General features: G+C 37.1%; 3 protein-coding genes across 3 annotated transcripts in view; 1 reads left to right on the forward strand and 2 right to left on the reverse strand.

Moving 5' to 3' along the window:
• Window positions 1-23,690, forward strand: part of kcnn2 (potassium calcium-activated channel subfamily N member 2) — a 259,379-nt gene that overhangs the window by 115,615 nt on the left and 120,074 nt on the right. The gene's annotated exons all lie outside the window — the stretch shown is intronic.
• LOC103023969 (prenylcysteine oxidase 1) overlaps window positions 1-23,690 on the reverse strand; it is a 121,947-nt gene that overhangs the window by 15,090 nt on the left and 83,167 nt on the right. The gene's annotated exons all lie outside the window — the stretch shown is intronic.
• On the reverse strand, window positions 1,747-23,143 carry stard7 (StAR-related lipid transfer (START) domain containing 7). Its single transcript, XM_049468331.1, has 9 exons — window positions 23,062-23,143; window positions 20,987-21,675; window positions 19,208-19,374; window positions 17,959-18,008; window positions 15,801-15,911; window positions 14,387-14,469; window positions 13,513-13,612; window positions 12,370-12,454; window positions 1,747-8,869 (listed from the first exon to the last, which is right to left on the reverse strand). The coding sequence occupies exons 2-9, from the start codon at window positions 21,433-21,435 to the stop codon at window positions 8,703-8,705; spliced, it is 1,212 nt and encodes a 403-aa protein (XP_049324288.1). The 5' UTR covers window positions 21,436-21,675; window positions 23,062-23,143; the 3' UTR covers window positions 1,747-8,702.

A 23,690-nucleotide genomic window follows, 5' to 3' on the forward strand; every position in this document is an offset into this window, starting at 1 on the left:
GAAAACTTACAGAGTCTGGTTTGAGCTCAGAGGAGCTCCGGCACAGACACGAGAGCACCGCTATTCCTCCTATTACACCTCAATGCAGCGCTGCCGTGAGTTTCAAGCTGTAATTTTACTTCTTTAAAAAGATCAAAAATCAAGGAACTCCTACCTAGTGCTGCTTTAAGTTTGGGGTTGTAAGGTGACAAAATGTGAAAAGGTTCAAGGGATATGGACACTTTTGCAAGCCACTGTATAATACTGTATTATACATTGCCAACAACTGGCAACTGTGTTTAACCTCAACTAATGCAGGGAGTAGCTTCTCATTTGTTCAACAACCATGTGGAAAAGTAATTAGCATATAAGGAGATTGAACTACTGAAACTACTAAAAAAAACGGCTTAAGAACTGTTCAACGCATTACTAAAAAGTGCAAGGACAGTGGAGAAACATCATCTTCCAGGAAGAAATGTGGTCAGGAAGAATCAACTTACTTAAACATTTGGTGAAATTAAATCGAATGTTAGAAAAACAGCACTGGAATTTAGAGAAATTATGTTTAATAGTGAAAGTAAGAGCTTTCCCACTCACACACACTGCAGTGAAAGGAACTCAAGTGATTGGGACTAAACAGTGATTAGTTCTTTTGTATTATTATATGTGTGTGTATTTGAATATTCATGTATATATAAAAAGTTAGATAAATATTGGTGTATATATAAGAGTTTCGTTAAGAGTGCCAAATTAGTGTTATGCGCACATTTATTTACTTATATTTTTACTTGTATATTTTGGTGTTTTATTTATTGCATTCTCTTAATGTCAGGGTGGGGAGAATTGGAGTGAGAATTCTCTGTAGCAAAGTGTTACATTTTTAATAACACATTTATAATCGAAAACTAATGAATAAACTTTGCGAACAAACATTTGTTGCATTGAGTAATTTAATAGCACAATTTTCTTTGAAATAAAAATAAAGAAAAATAACTTTTGAGCATAGTCGGTCTTCAGCGCATCTCATACTGTAGAAATATTAACTATTCACTAATCTCTCCAGTCAACTCGTGACAGTCATGCTCTTTACTGACACAAAAACCACAAACGGCAGATCTACCCCTGTACCTGTGAGAACATCCTGTTCAGACTGATAACTGACTGTCCGGTGTGGAGTCCGGTGTGAAAAGGGGTGTAATTTTAATGAATAATATTAATTTCACTTTATTTTTTCACATATTGTCTCCATACTGAGCTTAAAGAAGTAAAGCTTGAGCTTTAGTCCACCCCAGTAAAACATCATGGTGATTAAAGTCATTTTTGAAAATTAAAATGAACAAGAACACCATCAACAATTCAACAGGTTTTCAACTCTATCTCAAATACAGTTTCCATCAAATTTCAGCCAATTGTACTAAAATTACCCAGGCTGCCGTGCAGCTTGTTCTAACACGGTGGACGCATGCATGCAGGCTAAGTGCTGCAACTATGATCAGGAGATCGCCGGTTCGAATCCTTCTCATGCAGCTTGCCATCAGATGCCAGAGCCCTGAGAGAGCACAATTGGTCTTGCTCTCTCTGGGTGGGTACAGTAGATGGCTCTCCTTCTCCTCCTCATCACTCTAAGGGTGATGTGGATCAGCACAAGGCTGCGTCTGTGAGCTGATGTATCAAAACCGAGTCGCTGTGCTTTCATCCGAGCGTTAGCGCTGTGATGCTAATCGACAAAAAAAAACAAGAAAAAAAAACTGCATCAGACATAGAAAATAAGAACTTTAATTACTTTATTGACATTAATTGGATTGAATTTATTATATATGTCACTTGAGAGAAAAAAAAACATCAGGCAATGCTTTCACTTTTTTTTTTTTTTTTTTTTTCCCCCACATCGTTTTTCACATTAAACAGCAGGAAGTGTTACATTCATAGTCTGATCAGTGTGTGTTTTCTCCACACTGCTGCTGTTATAGACGGTGTGAGTGTTCAGTACAGAGCGCTAAGCTAACGTTAGCTCAGCCCTGCTTCTGTTCAGACACACTACGCTGAGAGTAACAGGGTGGTAAAGAAGCACACGCGTGAATTTCTTGCTAAGAAAACTTTCAGGCTATTAGTTGAAACTGCAGAAACGAGCAAAACTCTCTTAAAGAGGACACATTTACACCATGCTACAAACCACAGCTTATCACAGCTCACACGCTCACTGCTCTGTAACTTTTACAAATCTACAAAACATGACAAAAAAAACAAAATCAGGAGATTCAGTAACAAAACAAAACTATAAACACAAACACACTCACTTATAAAACACATACAAAAGGGGGGTTTTGACGATGTTTTAGGGCCACTGATAAAAAAATAATAATAATTGTAGACTTAATATGCGTTTAAACAGCAGGTAAATTTGGCCTAAATTAAATCTTTTAAGTCATATGTAACAAAAGTGTGTCATTTGTGAGGTTGTGTAAAGAGCATATTCCAACAATTCCAATTGTGCCTCTTCAATATGCGGTATTGAAAGCCGATACATATACAATTCACTGCAATACAACTCTGTCTGAACGGCCAGATCACGATTCATGCTCTCGAGAAAGATTAAAGAGAAACTTAACGTGAAGCACTGCTATGTTGCAGAGCATGCTTACCACTTACTAAGCGTGAACCGCATTGAAAAGATTGTGTGAACATGCTGAACTATATATATTTCAGGGTGTTTGGGCAACTTTTACCTGCCTTTGAGAATAAAGTAGTACAATTTTGAGGATAGTCGTAATATTTTGAGAAAAGAGTCATACAGTACAGATTTGAAGAAATAAAGTCACAACAGAATAAAAATAAAGAGAAAAAAAGTCCCATAAACAGTGACCCTAAAGCGCAGTCACAGATTTTGGCTATTTTTTACTGCCCCTGTACTCTAAAGACAAAGTGAGGCATGTGTATTTAAAACAGAAAAAAAACAGACAATAATAAATCCAAGACAAAGCAAAACATAATCCAAAAAATCAAAAATTGATTTAATTCTCTGATTAAGAAAACACGTGTGTACAATTTCTAATAATAAGTACACTCTTTAAAAAGGACTTTTTCAAGGTCTCTGTTGTAAAAAAGACAATAGTTCTAAATATGGATGGAAATACAGATGCTACACGACACATCACCTCAAGAGTCCTTTTGGGTACAGAACCTTTTTTTTTTTTTTTTTTTTTTTTTAACTACTCCATAAAATGGATTTTATTCCAGATATAGTCCTGATACTCAAGACTCATGGAGTGAGCGGGTTTAAAAACAGGGTCTCTAAGTCCCAGACGAGAACCATGTAGAAACAATCATTTCTTTATAGTGGAGAACTGAAGAAAATAAGAAGAAAAATAATAAGAAATGAAAAAAGACCAAAAACATTAACACAAATATGAGTTTCTGCTGTTTATGCTGTATAGTTCCTTATTTTTAATTCACACTGATGTACAAAAAACACACTGAATAAACTCTTGTTTAAAGAACAGTGAGCGGTCACATGTCCTTTATTACTCTCAAAAATGATGTAAAAATCCTACTTTAATCACGAATCTCTTTAGAGAAAAAAAAAAATCAAATAATTTTTATGCCTGTCTCTCTGGTCGCTACCCAAACATTCCTCAACACGTAGATTACACAATACAGAGTTCACAGAGATCATACTGTCCCTACAAGCAAATGATAAGCAAGTGCTTTTAACCAATGGCTTTTTGACGTTAAAATGTTAAATCACACACTCGTAACAAAATATACACAAAAAGCACAAACCTGGTTTCTCAATAACTCAACAACTCAATAAGTGCAAAAACCGTCATACTCTTACTTTGAAACAAACCACACCTCAGCTGTTCTAATGGAAAAGGAAATGAAAATAAGTTCAACAAAACAAAACAGACTGGCCAAGTTCTTTTGATTTTCCAATCAAAAAGGCAACTGTGGACAACCCCGGACAAGACAGCACAGAAGAGCATCTATAAGAGCGTCCACAAACTTTTGGACAGGGTAGTCCTCTCTCTCAGGATAGTGCTGCTGGAATGGTACTTTGATTATACAAAAAAAATAAAATACCCTAATTAGATCCATATTTTGATGATGAAAGTCTTTCATTTCCAGTCAGCGTGAACGTCTAAGTTTTAAGAAATTTTAAGAGGTAAAAAAAATATGGACAAAAATCAAATAAACAGTTCTCGGTTCAAATCAAATGCAGTTTCTCCATCAGCAGCCGGAGTCTGAGAGAGGATGACTGGTCATGCTGTTCTCTCTAGGTGACTACAGTAGGGGGCGCTCTCTTGCCTCACCACTCAATCGCATTGTGATGCTGGTCGGTACAGGCTTCTGTTAGGTGATTTATCAGAGCCGGGGATCCGGCGCTTTCCTCCGAGCGCACTGTTGTGATGCCTAGTGATGCTGCATCAGTGGCATCTGTACAAGAGGCAGATACTTAAGGAGTGAGTGTGGTTATTGGCCTTACGAATTGGGGTAAAAATATCATAAAATTAGAAAAGAAACAAAAACGATGACAAAAAAACAGAGTATGATAAAGAAAAACCTGGTACCTGGTAGACCACCAAATCTAGACAACAAGATAGGTCCAATTATGGACCTATCCATAAACCCACTCGCACTTTGTCTGTTTGAAATGTTCAATCCTTCTACTGTGAGATGACTCAATGCTGTGGACCTCTTCAAAACCTTAAATTAAACCAAGAAGCTGCTCTCAAATGAACTACCCCCAGTGTCCAGACCTCAACATCATTAAAATGTGTTTTTAAGTGTTTTTAAAACTGACGTTTGGAAGTATTTAAAAGATCTCAATTAGCAGATTTATGGAAAAACACTGACATTTAACATTTTGAGTAGAACAGAAGCTGTATTACAGCTTAAGGAAGACCTTAAAACACTCAAATACCTGATATTACACTGTTACGCTGTTGAGGCGCTTGGTTAATTCTTCATTTAAGAATCACCGAGTACTTAATGGCTTTTCTGACTGGATATTTTTGAGTCTTAAGTCTTATCCGGACGGGATTTATTTATCAGGGGGATGTCTGTGAAAAATATTTTACACTTCTACTCAGTGATTAAACTCTTGCATCCGGACTGCAATTGAAAAAACAGGAGGACCAGTGAGTTTTTAGGCTTTCTCGGTCACGACATGGCGTTCAGTAGCTCCTCCAGTTCCACTCGCTGTTGTGTTTTTTACGTGGATCTCCATGGAGATCACCCAAAGTGTAATTACGGTGCACGTCAGTGAAAAAAAAACGCTATTTATTTATTTATTTTTTAACTTGTTGTGGATCCGGACGAGACTAAAATTACCGAAGGACCATAGAGTTCAGAAAAAAACAGTAGATAATTCAGCCTGTAATTTTCTCAGTGGACTTCTGAGAAAAACAAGTACATGGTCGTTCCGGACGGGAATAAAATCACAGAGGAACCAGAACCCACTGAGAAACTAATTCTGGCCAGATAGGGCTTTAGACAGCACTGTAAGTCTGTGCTTTAGCAAAAAAACATATATAAATCGGGAAACAATGGAAATACTGCAGATAACTGTTTCTGAAAGTTTCACAATCTCCAACTGCCAAAAAAGCCAATAAAGCCAAAACATACAAGATGCACAAGAACCACTTTGTGTTACAATGCATTTCATAACACAAAGGAATCTGCATTCTGAGCACTGCCACAAGAGGGCGCTACAGGCCAGCCAAACCACAGACAGACAATCTCCAGAGAGATACCACCAGAGGGCACTCCAGAGTGAGTCCAAAACAGGAAACTCGGAGCACAGAGAATGTTTCTGACCTCACTAAGCATGAAGATGCAAATACATTGTTAACATCACTGTCAATCAAAATTACAGCACCAGTCAAAAGTTTGGACACCTTCCTCAGTCAACGTTTTTTTTTTTGTATTTATTTAATTAATTTTCTACATTGTAGATTAATATTAAAGACATGAAAACAGTACAGGGACACATATAGAATTATGCAGTAAACAGTAATAAAAGTGTTTGTGCTCCACATTAATCCCCTGATCTAAACCTGATGAACTGAGATGGTGATTTGAGGTGATTTAATTGGGATGAGCTGGAGCTTCACAGCGTGAAGGAAAAGCAGCAGCTATTGTTCAGCACCTCCAGGAACTCCTTCCTTCAAGACGCAGAGAAAAGCATATAAAAAACAGAATAAAACATATTCTGGTTTGTTTTACACTTTTTGTTTACAGGATAATTCTGCATGTATTCCTGTACAGCTTTAATATAGTCTTTGATATAAGATTTACTATGGAAAAAAGAAAAGAAAAAGAAAAACACTGAATGAGAAGAGGTGCTTCCAAACTTTTGACTGGTACTGGTTATGTTTTACAACAACAAAGCATTTCAGTCATATCAGGCTTATAATATTATAAATATATGAGGATGTGAAGTTGTTTTGCATTTGTATGAAGCTTTAGGCCACGTCTGGAAAAACAGCAGTCAGACTGAATGACACATGAAAAACACACGCTCACACTCAAACACGCTATTTTTACACTGAATGCAGAAAACTCACCACTATGCTTTCAAATGCATAATTTCCAATACAGTATAAAGTTCAAAGGTTTTCAACCTCTGCATACCACACACAGCCAATCAGAGAGCAGTGGGTGTGTCTTGCTGTTTCTTATAATGAAGTTCCAATATAAAACACATTTTATATAGATTTATCTGTTTCTGAACACAAGCTGTACAAAACCAGTCTGAAGAAATCTGCTGTGACCAATTAAATAATTGGTCTTCCAGGTTTGAAGATACCTGCATTTTAAAGCATCAGTCTAAGTTTTGATGGTTTGTGGGTTTGGGGATTTGGAGACCTCTCTGGTGAGAATGTGTAATTGCACAGAGCATGTGGAAGAGTACTTTTAATGCAGGTTTTTGTAAATAAACTGCTGAAAGATTTTGTTAATTTCTGAAAGACTGTCAAAAAAAGCAGAGAGCAATTACACTTAACAAACCTACCAGACCAGGAAACTGATCCCTGTAACTACATTATTTTGTCCCAACTCAGAAATACAACTGCTGTCAATTGCACAACCAGCAAGCAACACGCATACTAGTAGTTAGCATAAGCGGTGCTAAAAGTGTACCGCACTCCGCATTCAGTGTAAAAACAGCTTCAAACACAGTCACACATTCACACACAGAAACGTGAGGACCAGTGTGTTGAGTTTTGCTTGGCTGAAGGCAGAGCCACCCAGTTCTAACAGAAGCTGAGAGGAGGAGATGATCACATGAGCCCTTACACACACCTGATCTGTGTTTACTCTTACAAATAAAGGTGATGAACTGGCTGCGTTCAGACTGCAGAAAAATCTGATTTGTTTCTCAGAGAAGTCAGATTTGTTGAGAAGACTGTGGCCAGATTGGATTTGCCTGTCTGGACACTAAAAGCATATTTGTGTAGGGTTGTTGTGGTATTCTGCATGGGGGTGGGGTTGCTGTGGCATCTGCCATGGAGTTGCTGTGGTATTCTTTGTGGGGTTGGGGTTGCTGTGGTATTCTGTGTGGGGTTGGGGTTGCTGTGGTATTCTGTGTGGGGTTGGGGTTGCTGTGGTATTCTGTGTGGGGTTGGGGTTGCTGTGGTATTCTGTGTGGGGTTGGGGTTGCTGTGGTATTCTGTGTGGGGTTGGGGTTGCTGTGGTATTCTGTGTGGGGTTGAGGTTGCTGTGGTATTCTGTGTGGGTATGGGGTTGCTTTGGCATCTACCATGGGATTGCTGTGGTAACTGTTATGGGGTGTCTGCTGTGGGGTTGCTGCGGTATTTTGCATGGGGATGTGGTTGCTGTGCTATACTGCATAGGGTTGGGGTTGCTGTGGCTTCAGCCATGGGGATGCTGTGGTATTTTGCGCAGGGATGGGGTTGCTGTGGTATCTGCCATATGGTAGCTGTAGTATTCTGTGTGGGGTTGCAGCAGTGTCTGCACTATTCTGTGACCAATGATAATTGCATTTCAAACCACATTTAAATGTGTTTTGGATCAGATTTGCTAGAATTGGATTTGATTGTTTTTTTTTTGTCCAGACTATCAAAAACAAACCTGGATACCATCTATATATGGCAAAAAATCTGATTTGGGCTGTCAGTCTGAACACAGCCTAAGAGTTTCCTGTCACAGAGAACCTGGCTTTGGTTCTCTAAACAAAAAAAAAAAAAAAGAAGAAAAGAAAAATCCAACACACCCTTTATATGCATGCAACCATTGTTGTATGAGATTTTCGAGTGTGACAAAGCTTTTGAAGCATTAGGACCCTCCACAAAATTATGTAAATGTTCTGTACTATTATAAAGGGTTACTAGAACAAGCTGAGAACCCGTGAGATCTTTATTTGTAAGAGTGCAGGTTCAGGTGTTTGAGCAGTTCAGAACTCCAGGTCTAAACAGGAGAGGCTTCTCTAAACGAGCCCGACTGTGACTCTAAAGTTCGCGTTCCAGCCGGTTCCACAGCTCACGGCCAGAAGCCCTGCCCCCCCGGTTCGGTTGCAGCAGCTCCTCTAAGCAGCTGTTCTCCGTCTGCAGTCTGTGTGTTAATCGGCAGAGGCTGATGTGGTCTCTGATTGGCCAGTCTGGGTCAGCGTGAGACTGAGCATCCTCGCGTCCTCTCAGGTCACGTTACCCGTAAGCGTGAGCCCGCCCCGCCGTGATCACGTGAGGCCAGGTGTGCGTCGGTGCTCAGGCGTAAATTGGGGTGGAGCCGGAGTGAACGCCGTCCTCCAGACGCTCGGTAGATGACGGCTGCTGCTGCGGCTTCACCACGCCCACGTAGTCGTGGATGTCCACCTCCAGGTTCTTCGCTCTCAGAGCCGCCGTGTGCAGTTTCTCCAGAAAATCAGGCATTCCTGAAAGAGATGAATCATAATTAAGGAATAAAGTCTGTTAACTGTTTAATGTCTGCTGCATTTACTGTAGTCCAGGGATGTCCAAACTTTTTTTGTTGGGGGCCAGAAGGAGAAATATATTTGAAGTCACGGGCAACAGACTCTATAATAAAACAAATAAGAAATATACTACTTTAAATAATACATTTTCCTGATTACTTTCATTTACACATCATTTTACTTGACTTACTATCTTTGACAGTGTTGTGTAAACTAAGATTTTTCAAATTGATGTTTCATTTCATAATGTCTCTTAATATTAAACTCCTTAATTACAGCAACTTTTAGACTCTTTGCCCCGTTTTTCTGCTCTAAAACTGCACACTCTCTCCGCTTTTAGGCCCGTTTCTGACACCTAGCGTTCAAACTTTGAATCTCACATTATAAAAACCTGCTTAACAGCGGGCCAACTTTCATTCGATTTCTAAAATACCTCGCGGGCCGCTCCAAAAAAGGAAATGGGCCGCAAATGTCCCACGTGCCGTAGTTTGGACACCCCTGCTGTAGTCACTATATTGATTTAATCATACATGAGCACTTTATGGGTTGTATATTTGTTTTTTTACCACAGCCATGCAAGACTATAACACAAGACCCTTGACTTGATGTAGAAAAAAGGAGACATAATAATACAGAGAGAAATAAATTGAAAAATAGAGAAACAAAAACATGAAAAGACAAGTTAAGAGAAAAATAAAAATAAGAGAAAAAGGTTACAAAACTGCATGGAATTCAGACGTCTTTCTCCAAACTCTAGTCTTTCCATCACATTGGTAAAGGTTCATCTTTGTCTCATCAGACCATAATCAGTCCACAGGCTTTTTGTCTGTACTAATTCTAATTCACCTCATTATTACTGGTTTTGAAGCCTCTGTACTTATAGAGGTTGTTTCTGATGTCACTTACAGTTGTTTTAAGGTGTTTATTTACAGCACTCACAATGTTTCCGTCATCAAGTTCTGTGGTTTTCCTTGGTCTACCTATTCGACATATGTTACTTAATACACCAGTGACGATTTTCTTATTCAGGACAAACTGTTCTCCCAACTGTTGTTCTGGTTATAGACAATATTTGTGCTCTAATGGCTCCAATTGATTTTCTATCTTATCTTAGCTTCACAGTTGCTTGTCTTTCCACCCATAGACAGGGTTCATACACTTTTTGACCAATAAATTTCCATGATTTTTTTTCAGGACTTTTGCCATTTTCATGACCATTCGATTTTTAAAACAGTGAAGACATGGATAATAAAAGCAAAAATCAACTACAACTTATAATAATAGGTCTAAAATTAACCTGATTTTTAATTTTTTTAATATAAAATGTGTGTCAGATCCTGAGAGCTCCATTGTGTAGGCTTAAATTATTGAATTAACTCCATCAATGAATGAAAACAAAAGATTTTCCAACATTTTCTGGGTATTTTTATTTTTCCAAAACTTATCCAGGCCTGGAAATCTCTATTTTCAAATTCCATGTTCATGTTTCATGACCGTATAAACCCTGATGGACAGCTCTCCGGCAAACCTATTTAGTTCTGTCATGATCTCGTGACAAAACCTGTATTTTGTGGAGTAGCCAGATAAGTAGCTGATTTCCCCACAGTGAAATATGGTGTATTTAGTAACCCAGAGTGGCCGCATAGAAAACCACAACAACTGAAGGACTCACCAGGTCACAACCAATCATGCATTGCGGACCACACAAAATAAACACATGTCCACTACAGTGTTAATTAAACATAATATCTCAGCTTACAAAAGACTGAGAGTCTGTTTTAAAATCACATTGATTTAAGCAAAATCCTTAACAAAAGACTAAGCAACAATACAATCAACATTGAGTCAGAAAGAAAACACTGGGGGAAATGTGGAAAGTCTTTCTTTTTTGTTGTGCAAGATCCCATAAAAGCACAATAATCACAAAAAAAATCAGGGTATAAACACAGCTGAGGAGATTGTACTGTGTTTAAACTGAGAAAACCACAGAAAGAGACAAGAGACAAAAGACAAAATGAGTGAGAGAGCAAAACAGAATAGAATGTTTAAACAAAAGAGAAGGAAAGAGGAAGAATGAGAGCTAAAAACAGAGCAAGAAGGAAAGAAGTGTGACAATGTCTGTGTGAGAGAGAGAGATTAAGATATAGATCTATACTATATCAGCAGGTGTTTGGAACTAAAGCATATTAAATGTTAATGTAAATATATAATAAGTATATAATAAAATGATTATGGTAAAATTAAAAGTATGATGTCCACTGCAGCCAGTGTCAGTCCGTGACAGCATTAGGTCATTATGTAAATTGTATGTAAAGCAGGTCGTTATCAGCCTGCTGAGGAAACAAGAGAGGTAAACAGTGAAGCTGTGCAGCTGTTTCTACTGAAGCTCAGCCGAACTGTAACTGAACAGCTACTTGTACAAAAAACATATTGTACACATATGCATATAAGCACAAACATAAGCAGCACTGACCATATTATTAGACTTTATCTAGAGAGAAAACAAGCCACTAGCTGGCTACGTTCACACAGCTGGTTAAAGCGGCCCAAATCAGATTTTCTGCCCAAATTACATATTTATTTCAAGCTGTTAACACAATACCCATTTCTGACTTCTGTCTGGACAGTTGCTGCTTTGTAAGTGAAACACATGTACGATTTAGCAATGCTTCATGTTAAGTTTCCCTTTAATTGAGAATAATACATCAGAATCTCAAGAACTATGAATGACTTTACACTGCAAGTTTCACAGATAATTTGCTCCAGCCTCGCTAAAAAAAATGTAATTCAGCCACAGACATGTGTTTATTGTTTTATTTTTTCCTTTGATGCAGCAGCACTGACCTGTAGCAGTGTTTGCTTAACCAAATTCATCATTAGGAACGACATACGGATGTGATGCGGGCCTCTGAATATTATTAAAGGAAACTCATCAACATTAATGAGCTCTTTTATCTTGTTTTACCGCCACTGAAGCCCTCACTTACTGCTGTTGTCCATTTTCCCATCTACTCACACTCACTTTCAGCTCTCCCCGTAGTCTTTTTTTCCTTATATTTGAGGTTTTAAAAAAAAAAAAAAAAAGAGGAGGAATCCCGATTTGGCCTTTTAGACAAAGTCGAAATGCTCCGAGTAAGATATGTATCGGATATTAAACCCAACATATTGAAGTAATCCAGATCAGAACTTAAAATGTCAGATTTAATCTGTGTTTTTGCTGTTTACACTCCTACACAAACACAACTGTTTCACATACGATGTAAAGGATCTGATTTGCAAAATTTACCTGCTGTGTGAAAACAGCCTTAGTGTCTCACATCACAAAAAGATTGGACAATTTTTAAAACTGTAATTATAAGGAACAGAATCACATGCAGTAGCAAAGCTAAAGAAAAAGAGTAAATACGAGGAAGAGTAAATAAGAGGAAGAGTAAATAAGAGGAAGAGGAAGCTGTACTCACCACTGGACACCATCCAGCTCAGACAGTAGCGAGGGAAGACCGTCTGCGGGTCGTCGCTGTAGGTCAGCAGGTAATCAAATCCATTCTGTTAAAACAAAACACAGAGACAAACTTTAGACTGGGATCACACCAATCAAACCAAAATTATGCACCTGATCAATTACTAAATCAATCACAACTGAAACCTCAAACTATTCAATTAATTGTTTTAATGAATCAGTATAATTAAATTTCACCATAACAATATTCCATGATTCAGTAATATCATTCAGAATCATCTTTAAAGAGCCATTAACTACAAAATTAGAAACACATACAGTACCATTATAATGTGTTTCATACTTTTAGATTTAAATTAAATCTGGAAGTCAGCCTATGAGAGGCTTCGGTCCAGCTTTACAGGAAAAATTCTCTTTTTGGAAAAATTTGGGACCCTTTCATTTAAAAAAAAAAAAAAAAAAACTAAATGATGTATACATTTTATTTTTGTTAAAGTACATACGTGGCAGCATTGGGAGAAAAAAAACAGGGTGGATTGGTGCTTTTTTTGTGCTTCTCTGTTATGATGTATGTTTCAAGCAAAAATTTAATCTGGAAGTCATTATTTATACTGAATCAGAATTAAATGATGCTGCTTTATTATAATTTACTGCACCATATTATTAATCAATCTAAAAAATCATCAGTGTAAATGACTACAATATCGAAATTGCTACTTTTAGATTGATATACCTTTACACGCACACACTAGTTTCACACTGATACATTCTTTTTTGCTTGCTAATTTTGGTATTAGATTTGTGATAATTGCCTTTTTTTAGGCATATTTAAAACTAATTTTTGTTGATGTATTTATTGTATGCCAAAAAGAACCAAATGATGCTGACCTGCTATTATTCAAGTAAATTTTAGTTGTTTTTATTCATTTTGAAGTTAAGAAGTTATAAAGGGTGTCTAGTCCTTCTGTAAGTTATACATTTTTATATCAGCATCAACAGATATAAATGTATAATGTATACATAGGTTATACTGGATATCAGCATCAGCTCAGACTTCCAACATTAACACATCTCTACTCTTAATAGAAACAATCTAAAAACCATGGACCTGGACACTTATAACAGAAAGTTCTCCAATTCTCACCTCATCAAAGGACTTGTGGGGACGGATGACCATCCTGGAGCGATACGAGTGAACTCGCACATAGTCCTGCGTCTCAGGAACTCCAGGGTGTTCCACAGCTCTGCACAGAAACATTACACCTCAGTTAAAATAATTATAAACAGAGCTTATTAAATAAAAAATACTGTATAATACAATGTATATTTCCAATCCTGGAGCAAGCTAATGAATTGAAATTTATTATTTCATTTATTTATTCTTACATCCTATTCATATATAATTCGTATATATATTTTTTTTAATCTTAACAAAATAAAGAAGTAGGTATGAGATAAAAAAAGAGTAATTGTGGTGATGAATTTTGTAAAATTATAGTTTTATTTAAAAAAAATTATAGTTTAATTTTATATACACAACAGTCTATATAATGAACTATATAACTACTGTATTAAAATGATATGTATTATAATGGTGTGCTAATTAATTAGATATTAATTAGAAATGCACCAAATATTTGGCAACCAAAATATTCAATTGGAAACGGAAAAAAATATGTTTAACTACATAATTTACTTGCACACAAAAAAAGGAATTTATGAACAAATTATGCTTATTCCTGTAATATTACGGTTTTTTTTTTAAACAGAGGCAGCAGTTCAGTGTTCAATAAATATTTTTTAATTACAGTTTTGTAATTGATGGGGGGGGGAAAGTAGCAAAATTTATGAAAAACCTGCAAGACAATTAATTCGGTGTTTAGTATTTAGTAGATTCAGTATTGGGCCAAATGTGTGATTTTATTTGTTTTATTCATTTGTTTGATTTCGGGCAAAAACCTTCCATTTGTAAGATGTTAACACAGTTGTAATAAACAGTACTGTCTGAAAGTGCTTACCGGGACACCAGGACCATCAGGTTGTTCTGCACGTCCACGTCATAGCGGCGCACGTAGACGTAATCTCTGGAGTACATGGGATACTGCAGAGATAAAACCAGAACATCAGCTTTCCCTCCAATCCCCCAGTGCGCCGTCTAAAGCCCATACTGGCCCTGAACCAAACCACAACAACACTAAAGAGGCTTTAGAGAGGGACGAGATCGGCCTCAGGCCTACATTTCTTTCCCCATTAGTAATCCAATTAGATTACACTACCCATAGTTCACTTTATACACCAGTTAGTTCTGACTACAGGATATACCTGTGCTCTTACAGCTGATAACACCACTACTTCTTCATCACAACGCTGACAAAAAAAAATCCTAAAATGATATTGTGGTGCAACAAATTGTATGTTAATGTTTTTTAACCCTTTTGGCATAGCAGATTTTTGGCTAAAATTTATTTATTCACATTTTAGTCAAAATTTCATGATAAAACATTCACGTTATTCTCAGAAAAGTACACTGTGCATCATACCACCAATACATAACATCATAATATGAAAAATATATATATTGTCTACCTCTAAGGAGTTTATAGCATTAAAATAATTAAATAACTATTAAAATAATTACTAAATAATAAAATAACAGCAATAATGTAGACTACAAATTTCAGTGTCAACTACTCGTTAGAGCAGCAACTAATGACTATTTTAGCAGTTGGCTAATCTGTTAATTATTGTCCCGATTAGTCGATTCATTGCGATTAATTCCTATTGTTGAGGTTTCCAATCCAGTGCGTCTTTTACTGCATCTTTACAGTTAAATGTAAATAACAGAATTTATTTATTATTTTGAATCAAAAATGTTGTAAATCTCTTCTATTGTCAGAAAGTTTTTGTAATAGGTTTACAGACGGAGATGTGTTCGAGTAAGTACTTAGGACAAACTGTTATACACAAAACAACTAATTTTATTATTTATATGCGATTAGTTTTTTTTATTACTACTTAAATATTTTATGATGATATTTTATTATTAATATTTTCCTTTGCAACCCTAAGATACTGGGCTAGATTAAGCTTCTAAAGTGTGGGATTTAATGTATAATGAGATGACGTACAGTGAGTATGGCTGTTGTCTTGTTCCTTATCTGGAGTGTTTACAAATTTAAGACACAGTGAGAGCAAACCGAACACTAAGCTTCATCATATTTTAACTAGGCACCAACAATTAAACAAATTTATAATTGTTACAACTGTTATACTTTTACGATTATATTGTTAATTATGTCGACTTATCAGTCCCTTTTTATAGAAAACAGAGAAATACAGTGAAAAACACATAATTAAATATAATAAACATTACAGAATGATGTAATAACTTAGAATAGAAGATGGCACTAATTTTAATGACTTAAGGCTTACCGGGAAGTGTGTGGCCCAGTGGACGACCTCTGAACCGGTGTTCATGTCCCTGTCCACTACGTCCAGTTTAATGACCAGCGCGTCCCACTTCTTTCTGTACTCAGTGTCCAACTAGATCAGAGGGAAACACAGGAGGGAGTGGGTTTCCAAATTTAGCTCATAAACAACTGAAGCCAACACACAAGTATCAAGAGCTTTTATACTGGTAAAGATATTTTATACAATCAAATAAAGGTTATTTTTTACCTTTAAAACGGTTCTTTACAGTCATTACAAAAGTGCCTTTAAAACTAGGGATGCACAGAAATGAATGACAATTTGTCAAAGTATAAATTTAATATCCTAAATGTCCACAATTTAACCCTTGTGTGGTGTTCATATTTTTGTTACTCGTTTACTTTGTTACTTGTATTTAATTCAGCAAAATTAAGCAATTTTACATTAAAATGCTTTACACATGCTTGCTTCACCTAAATTGCAAGCAATATAAACAGCTTACATGGTTAATATTTGCCCTTTACCCTTCTTATGTCACATTTATTTCAAAAAGTGCTACACTTCTTGTTTTTATTAGTTTTTTAATCAAATGTAAAAGAATTAAACTCAAGATATGAGTAGAAAATTTGTTTAATTTCAAATGTACAAATGAAGCAATGTTTGTTAGCCCTTGGCCAAACATACTGTATGTAATATAAATGGTTTGGGGGGGATGTACAGTGTGTGTTTATCGAAAATGTGTTTTGATATATGTTTTTCACAAAAAATGAACCAATGCCAATGAGTTTGAGTTAGAAAAAGTATCATTTGATGAAAAATGAAAACGGGTCCCACAGACCCGAACACCACACAAGGGTTAAAAATTATTAAATTATTATACATTACATTAAAACCATATGGAGTTTTATAAAGCTACAGTAAAGTTCCATCATTTGAGCTCTACACAGTAAAGCCCAAGCAGTATTTTGACAGACAAACAAGGGCTAAGCTTATCCAAGTTAGCTATACAAACACATATATTCTAGTCCTGTACAGCTTATTAAACTTTTGCCTGTAAAACAGAGAAACGTCTGTATAGAGGTGATAAACTGATACTAGGCATGATGACTGAAACTATACACATCACCCCATGAAAGAAAAATGAACTTAAACCTGCCGTTTTTCAGCTTTCTGGTGAATCCCAGTGGAAACACTGCAATATGACACGGTCATAGTCCAGTACAAATTAGAACTGCAACTAATTATAATTTTGGTAGTTCACTAATCTGAAGAATATTTTTTCAATAAGTTGATTAGTTAACAATTATTTCTGCCATCTCTAAAAACGAAAGAAGCAGCAAAATATGAGATTTAAATGGCATTTAAATATCTGAACGCTGTTTAAACACAGAAAGTACTGATATTTAGTGATTAAATAAAGGGGTTGGACAATGAAACTGAAACACCTGGTTTTGGACTACAATAATTTATAGTGGTGACGGACAGTTCTGGTGGAAACAGGAGAGTTGAGGTGCATATTGAATTCTGCCGTGATTTGGGTTCAGCCGTGGTTTTATATTTTTTGGATACAATCCGGGTTAGCACCCGAACATCCCTTTCAGACAGCTTCCTCTTGCGTCCACAGTTAATCCTGTTGGATGTGGTTGGTCCTTCATGGTGGTATGCTGACATTACCCTGGATACCGTGGCTCTTGATGCATCACAAAGACTTGCTGTCTTGGTCACAGATGCTCCAGCAAGATGTGCACCAACAATGTGTCCTCTTTTGAACTCTGGTATGTCACCCATAATGTTGTGTGCATTGCAATATTTTGAGTAAAACTGTGCTCTTACTGTCTTCAGCACTTTGTATAATGTGGTACTGTTACAAATTAGCGAGTAGTCGACAATGAAATTTGTAGTTCACAAATTGAAATAATCGACATTGTCAATTATATCGACTAATCGTTGCAGCCCTAGTACAAATGATCTGGTCTTATATTGCCAAACACTAAAAAGTACTTTTAAACTATTTTTGGTTTATTTCAGTTGCCAAATATTTAGTGCACCCCTAGTACCAACCAGCATATATGACAGTTACACAGGCAGAACTTTTAATGTTAAAGAAATAAGCATTCAATATGACATTAAATCAAGAGAAAAACAAAAACATTTTTAATACCTGCACATTGAAGAACTGTCTGGGGGTAATATCAGTGTATGAACCAAATACTGGAACAGAAACAAGGAACAGGAACAAGAGTCAGTGTATATTTCTGGAACATTCTGTTAAATATTTTGAGAGCAATAGAAGCTTCTGACAACTTGGAGCAATTTAATAAACTGCCAGGTCTTCCTGAGACACCCACCCACTCTTACTGCAGGAGTGCTGACCTACTAATGCTTTCAAATGTCACCATAATGCATCTCCTTCAGCACTGTAATGTTTTCTAAATAAAAAACAATATTAGGGAGGAACGCTAAACCAGCTGAGTGTGATATTACTGATTAATTTTATTCTGACCCAGCCGTTCTAAGAGTAGGTATTGTGATTTACACTGAGGAAACAGCTGAGGAGACACCTTCTCATTTTTTTTATGTTTTTCGTACATAGTAAATGAGTAGTGAAGTGATCCAGACTATGAAAGAATACATATAAGGAATCATGTAGTAACTTAAAAGTGTTAAACAAACCAAAATACTCTTGTGCTCTTATCTAGGGAGCTGTTAACTTGCGGTTTCTAACTGTGGTAACTCTGATGAACTTATCCTGTACAACAACGGTCCTGATGAGTGCCAGTTTCTTCACAACGTTTTTGACATTCATTTCTTCTTAAAAGTGTTTTTTCTTTATTACTTGCCATAATATGGATTAGAACATTACTCAAATAGAGCTATTCACTGTATTTCACCAACTCCACCTCTTCACAACTGCACAACTGATGCGCTAAAACACTTTATTAAGAGGCAAGAAATTCAAGTAATTAACTCTTAATAGGTTTGGCACAGCTGTTCACTGAAAGCTTGAAATTCCAGGTGACTCTACCTCATAAAGATGTCCAAAACTGTCATCTAAACAAGAAGAGTGTGTATATATATATATATATATATATGGAATAATTCCATATCTTGCATGACTTAAATATTAGTATACAATCTAGCTTTTGACTTATAGTGTATACATAAGAAGTACTCTAAATGTAGTTATTGTGACATATCAAACTACCAGTGAATGTATGATAATCTTATAAACATGAATGGTTCAGACTGAACAGATTTAGGTGATTTAAGGTCTGTGTGTCTGACAGGCCAGATGTTATGTAATAATTGGCAGCCAGTTGTAAAGTAAGGGTCAACAGATCAGACTGTGCTGCTGCTGCAGCGCTACAGAGTCCGCTCCATAATCAGATCTGTAACACAGATTAGCTAACCTCTATACTCAAACAGGTGGCTTCCTTCAATAGGTCTCCTCCAAACTCGAAAGCCTTTTTTGTCGATGACGACTTCCCATCCCGTCTCCGTCTGCACTGAGCTCACCCGGCCTGCTACTGCCGTCTGCTTCTTCACTGCATCCAGTGCCTGCAGCTCCCATGCACACCTGAGCACCAAACAAGCACACACACTTAACTAAGACTGGGTATCACTCAACCATTAATACACATACATAGTGGTGAAACAATTGCATTGCAACCGGGTTCTTGCACCATTTTAAAAGTCAAATTTATTGCTTTTTAAGACCTTTTTAAGACTTTTAAGAAAAATGTTTGTTAGAGAGGAATTAATTGTATTGGAAGTTAAAAATATAAAATTATGCAGCCTAAAATTTGTTTACTATTTATTATAGTCTTAGTCAAGACTTATTCTGACCATCCAGTTAGCCGACTCACCGATGAGTTTATTAGTAAGCATGTTGGCTAGCTTACCCGCCGCTAATGTTAGCTAGTTCTCTGTTAACCTTAGCTAGCTCTTGGCTAATGTTAGCTAGCTCTTCGCTAACCTTAGTTCTCTCACCGGTAACGTTAGCAAGCTCACCGCTAAAGGGGAGTTCGTCTCTCCAGGCTTTGACTCTTAAAATATGGTAATAAAGATACACAAACAGCTATTAAAGTAAAATAGTGAAACACATTTTGTTTGTTTCTGTCCACTTGTCCGTCAAAATTTGTTCCAAATATCATGAGAAAAGTCAAATCGTGAATATAGAATCGTGAATACAGAATCGTGAATCGAATCGTGAGCTAAGTGCATTGTTACACCCCTATTGAACACATTAGACATATAACAAAGCAAAGTGCTGGTTTAAATCATTTTTACTTCTTTTACTTTTTTTTTGCAAAATATTCAGAAGTTGGATTACTAAAGTACAGTTTTATCCCCCAGCCTTTGTTTTTGTGATGTTACACATTCCAACACATTACCACAAACTGCCTATTCAGTCCACCCATTTAGCCCCACCCACCCACAAATGCTGAGGTTATAAAGTGTGTTGCAGACTGCTGCAGATCACTGTTCATCCTATTTATTTGACTTTTACGTTTATTATAGTTCCACCTTGTGGAATAGTGACTTCAAGTTTAATAGGGGGCAAGTCTTTGAGAGTTTAGAGCGTCTATGTTTCAAAAAAATATGCATATTTGACAGAACATAACAACAATATCAATACAATACATTGCAATATCAATATTTTGTCCCACCCCTACTCAACACTCAGCCCTGTACTGTACTATACGATATCGAACCTCAACATTACAGAATAGGGCTACAACTAATGATTATTTTGGTAGTCGATTAATCAGTTGATTATTTTTTCGACTAGTCAACAATTATTTCTGCCATGCCCTACATCTCTAAAAATGATATAAGCAGCTGAACATGAGATTTAAAAGGCATTAAAATGTCTAGATGTTGTTCAAACGTGGAAAGTACTGATATTCAGTGACTGAATATGTAATCTGTTGTGTTTGGGCACTTTTGGAGACACAAACTGAAGTGAGTGTAAACTGTGCAAATGAGCCATTTACCCATCTCCCATTGCACTTCTGTCCCCAGCACTTTGTGTAACGCGGTACTGTTACAAATTAACATTTAGTCAACAATGAAATATGTAGTCGACAAATTTTGTTAATAGACATTGTCGATTATATCAACTTATCATTGCAGCCCTATTCGAGATTAAAGGAAGAATTAACTTAACTTCAGAAAAAGGCACCAACCTTTTCATTTCATCGTCTCGTATCTTCTCATCTTCCCACATGAAGACTCCAGCCAGGGCGGCCACAAGCTTTCCAGCAGGGGAGCGCTTTCCCTGCAGCCGGCGCCATATGCTGCCCACCAGGGTCCACCTGGTCCTCTCGGAGTAGAGGTTGGAGTACAGCTCTGCGATCTGGAAAGCTCTTCTGAGTCTCTGACCGGTCACAAAGCTGCAGTGGTTGGCCAGGATGGACAGCAGGCCTTCCTTCTTCTTCTTCCCAACAACACTGGCACCTTCTCCTGCTTTCTGGATCCAGGTCAGCAGCAGGCCCACTCGGCCACCCAGCCACTCCACCGGGCCGGAGGGGCCGTGTCCAGCACTGTGGGCCTGTCTGGAAGCATTGGAGCACTGCAGGCGGACGGCATAGACTCCAATGTTGCAAATTGGACGGCGGTGGACGGAGGGAAACATGACTGTCCGATTCAAAGGTGTAGAACACCAGTAAACTGAAGAGAATACCACTAAGCTCCTCTAAGCAGCAGTTGTGGAAAGGCAGGTTCAGCACTTGATCATGAGCTTGCTCACAGACCTGGTTCTGGATCTGATGCAAAAGTTCTTGAACTGTGCGGACATACCTGACCAGATGATGATGTAGTGGTGGTGATCTCCATACACTGGCAAAGCTGGTCAGCTATCAAAGTTGTAGCCAATCTATTAGGAAATAACAATGAAAAAATATATATATTATTATTTTTTTTCATGTTGATGACTGTAAACTGGATGGATGAGTCAACCAACAGTGAGCGGAATAACTGATGCTAAACACATTGTTTCATTTAACTTAATTATATGCAATAAAATAAAAATGCTTAAACCTGCTATTTTCAAGCCTCCCAACTGCACTAAAAGGCTTTAAACAAAAACAACAACAACAATTTACACACATTAATACTGCAAACTAACAGTTAAATGTAAATACACTAAATAGCTAAATAAATACAAAATACACTGCTTTCAAGATTATTGCAAGATTACAATATATAGGAGGTTTTTTTTTCATGTGTCAGGAGTTAGCAATGTTATTACATACAATATGTTATGACACCTCTAGATTTCACACACAGCATACACAAATACAGAAAAAAATATATATATGGAATACAATCAAGAGGAAGATGGATGATCACAATCAATTTTTGCACCAGGAGTGGCATAAAATAATCCAAAAGCAGTGTGTAAGGCTGGTGGACGAGAACATGCCAAGATGCATAAAACTGTTGATTTCTGAACTCTATGAATATAAACGTGTTTTCTTTGCAATATTTGAGGTCTGAAATTTGCTAGTCTTGTAAAAACAGAATAATAAAATGAGATATACAGCTAATATATAAGATATTGGGTCTCTTCTACACCCCAGATGTGTTTATATTATTTTTAAAATTCAATTTTAGAATAAATGCACTGATGATTTTATCGATAAGCTTATTAAAGCATACTGTGAATCTCATAAATTATCAATGTATTACCCAGCTCTAGGTTGAATAAATGCTGAAACAATTTTGAATCAACGTGCTCAAATAAATATAACTCTAAACACTGATAAACACTGTTTCAATGCATTACAGCTTTATTTAACATTAATTCAACATACTGTACCTTTACCTTTACTGTGGTATCTGTATACCAGCATGCAATGTCACTCTGTCAAACATACCACATGGACTAGCTAACCTAGCTTAACTAAGCTAACTAGCTAACATATATCTACAACTGGCTATTAAAGAGGTACAGGGCCTGCACATACAGATATAGAACATTATAAACTCTGTACATCTCTACATTTATAGAGTTATGATTATATATACACTCCCACATGGTTAACACTGTGCACTCAGATAAGGGCAGAGAGTGGGCAGCTTGACATTAGCCAGCTAGGATATATAGCTTAGCTTAGCTTAGCCAACAAAACACACACAAACAGCCGCTTTACCCACAAAACACACATTCCAATACCTCCACAGTCTCACCAGCAGCACCCCGACAGCCCCAGTACCCCTACCCTCCTCCCACAGCTCCCAGTTACCCGCTCCAACTCACCAGTTCCCCCAGTTCCTAACTCCAGCCTGTGAAGGCCGTCTTCATGCTTCCCCACACACACAGGGGTCTGCATCCGTTAGCCCCGCCCTCATCCTGTTTAGAACGTTCTTATTGGTCCGCGAACACCACTAGCGCCACTGTTATTGGCTCGCCCGTGTGTCCGTCAACTTTACAAGCTTTTTCGTGATGTTTGCGGAGTGTGTGATGTAGTGCACTTGCTCGCACTCGCTCCCTAAACCCTAGACTCGCTTGTTTACGCAAAAGTTTACGCATTTTTAGACTCATTTTAGATAGTTTAGAGGCATTTGTTCATCATTGAACCATTTTAATGTAAATAAAAAAGGGAAACGTTCTTGTCTTGGTGGATATTTATATATATATATATATATATATATATATATATATATATATATATATATATACACACACACTGCCTGACGCACTATGTAGTGCACATGCCTGTTGGTTTGAGACGCACCCGGTGTGGCTAAATGCAGCAGCATGCTAAGTTGAGGTGACTGGGTAATGGCTGACTGTAGAACAGCTGAGGCCTGGAATCCTGATAATCAGCTAATGCTAAAATAAACAGAGAGACTGATCTCAGATCAGACCTAAAGATCAGCTCACTC

Source organism: Astyanax mexicanus, chromosome 20, assembly GCF_023375975.1.
Source record: "Astyanax mexicanus isolate ESR-SI-001 chromosome 20, AstMex3_surface, whole genome shotgun sequence".
Taxonomy (NCBI): domain Eukaryota; kingdom Metazoa; phylum Chordata; class Actinopteri; order Characiformes; family Acestrorhamphidae; genus Astyanax; species Astyanax mexicanus.

Bases quoted from the DNA above. Each gene is read 5' to 3' on its own strand.
- stard7 (XM_049468331.1), bottom strand. From the start codon at position 21,435: ATGTTTCCCTCCGTCCACCGCCGTCCAATTTGCAACATTGGAGTCTAT. The intron at 15,912-17,958 runs GTATTAAAAATG...CCTCTGATCTAG, and splicing joins GACAGTTCTTCAATGTGCAG to TTGGACACTGAGTACAGAAA. The intron at 8,870-12,369 runs GTGAGTACAGCT...CATCTCTTTCAG, and splicing joins GAGCTGGATGGTGTCCAGTG to GAATGCCTGATTTTCTGGAG.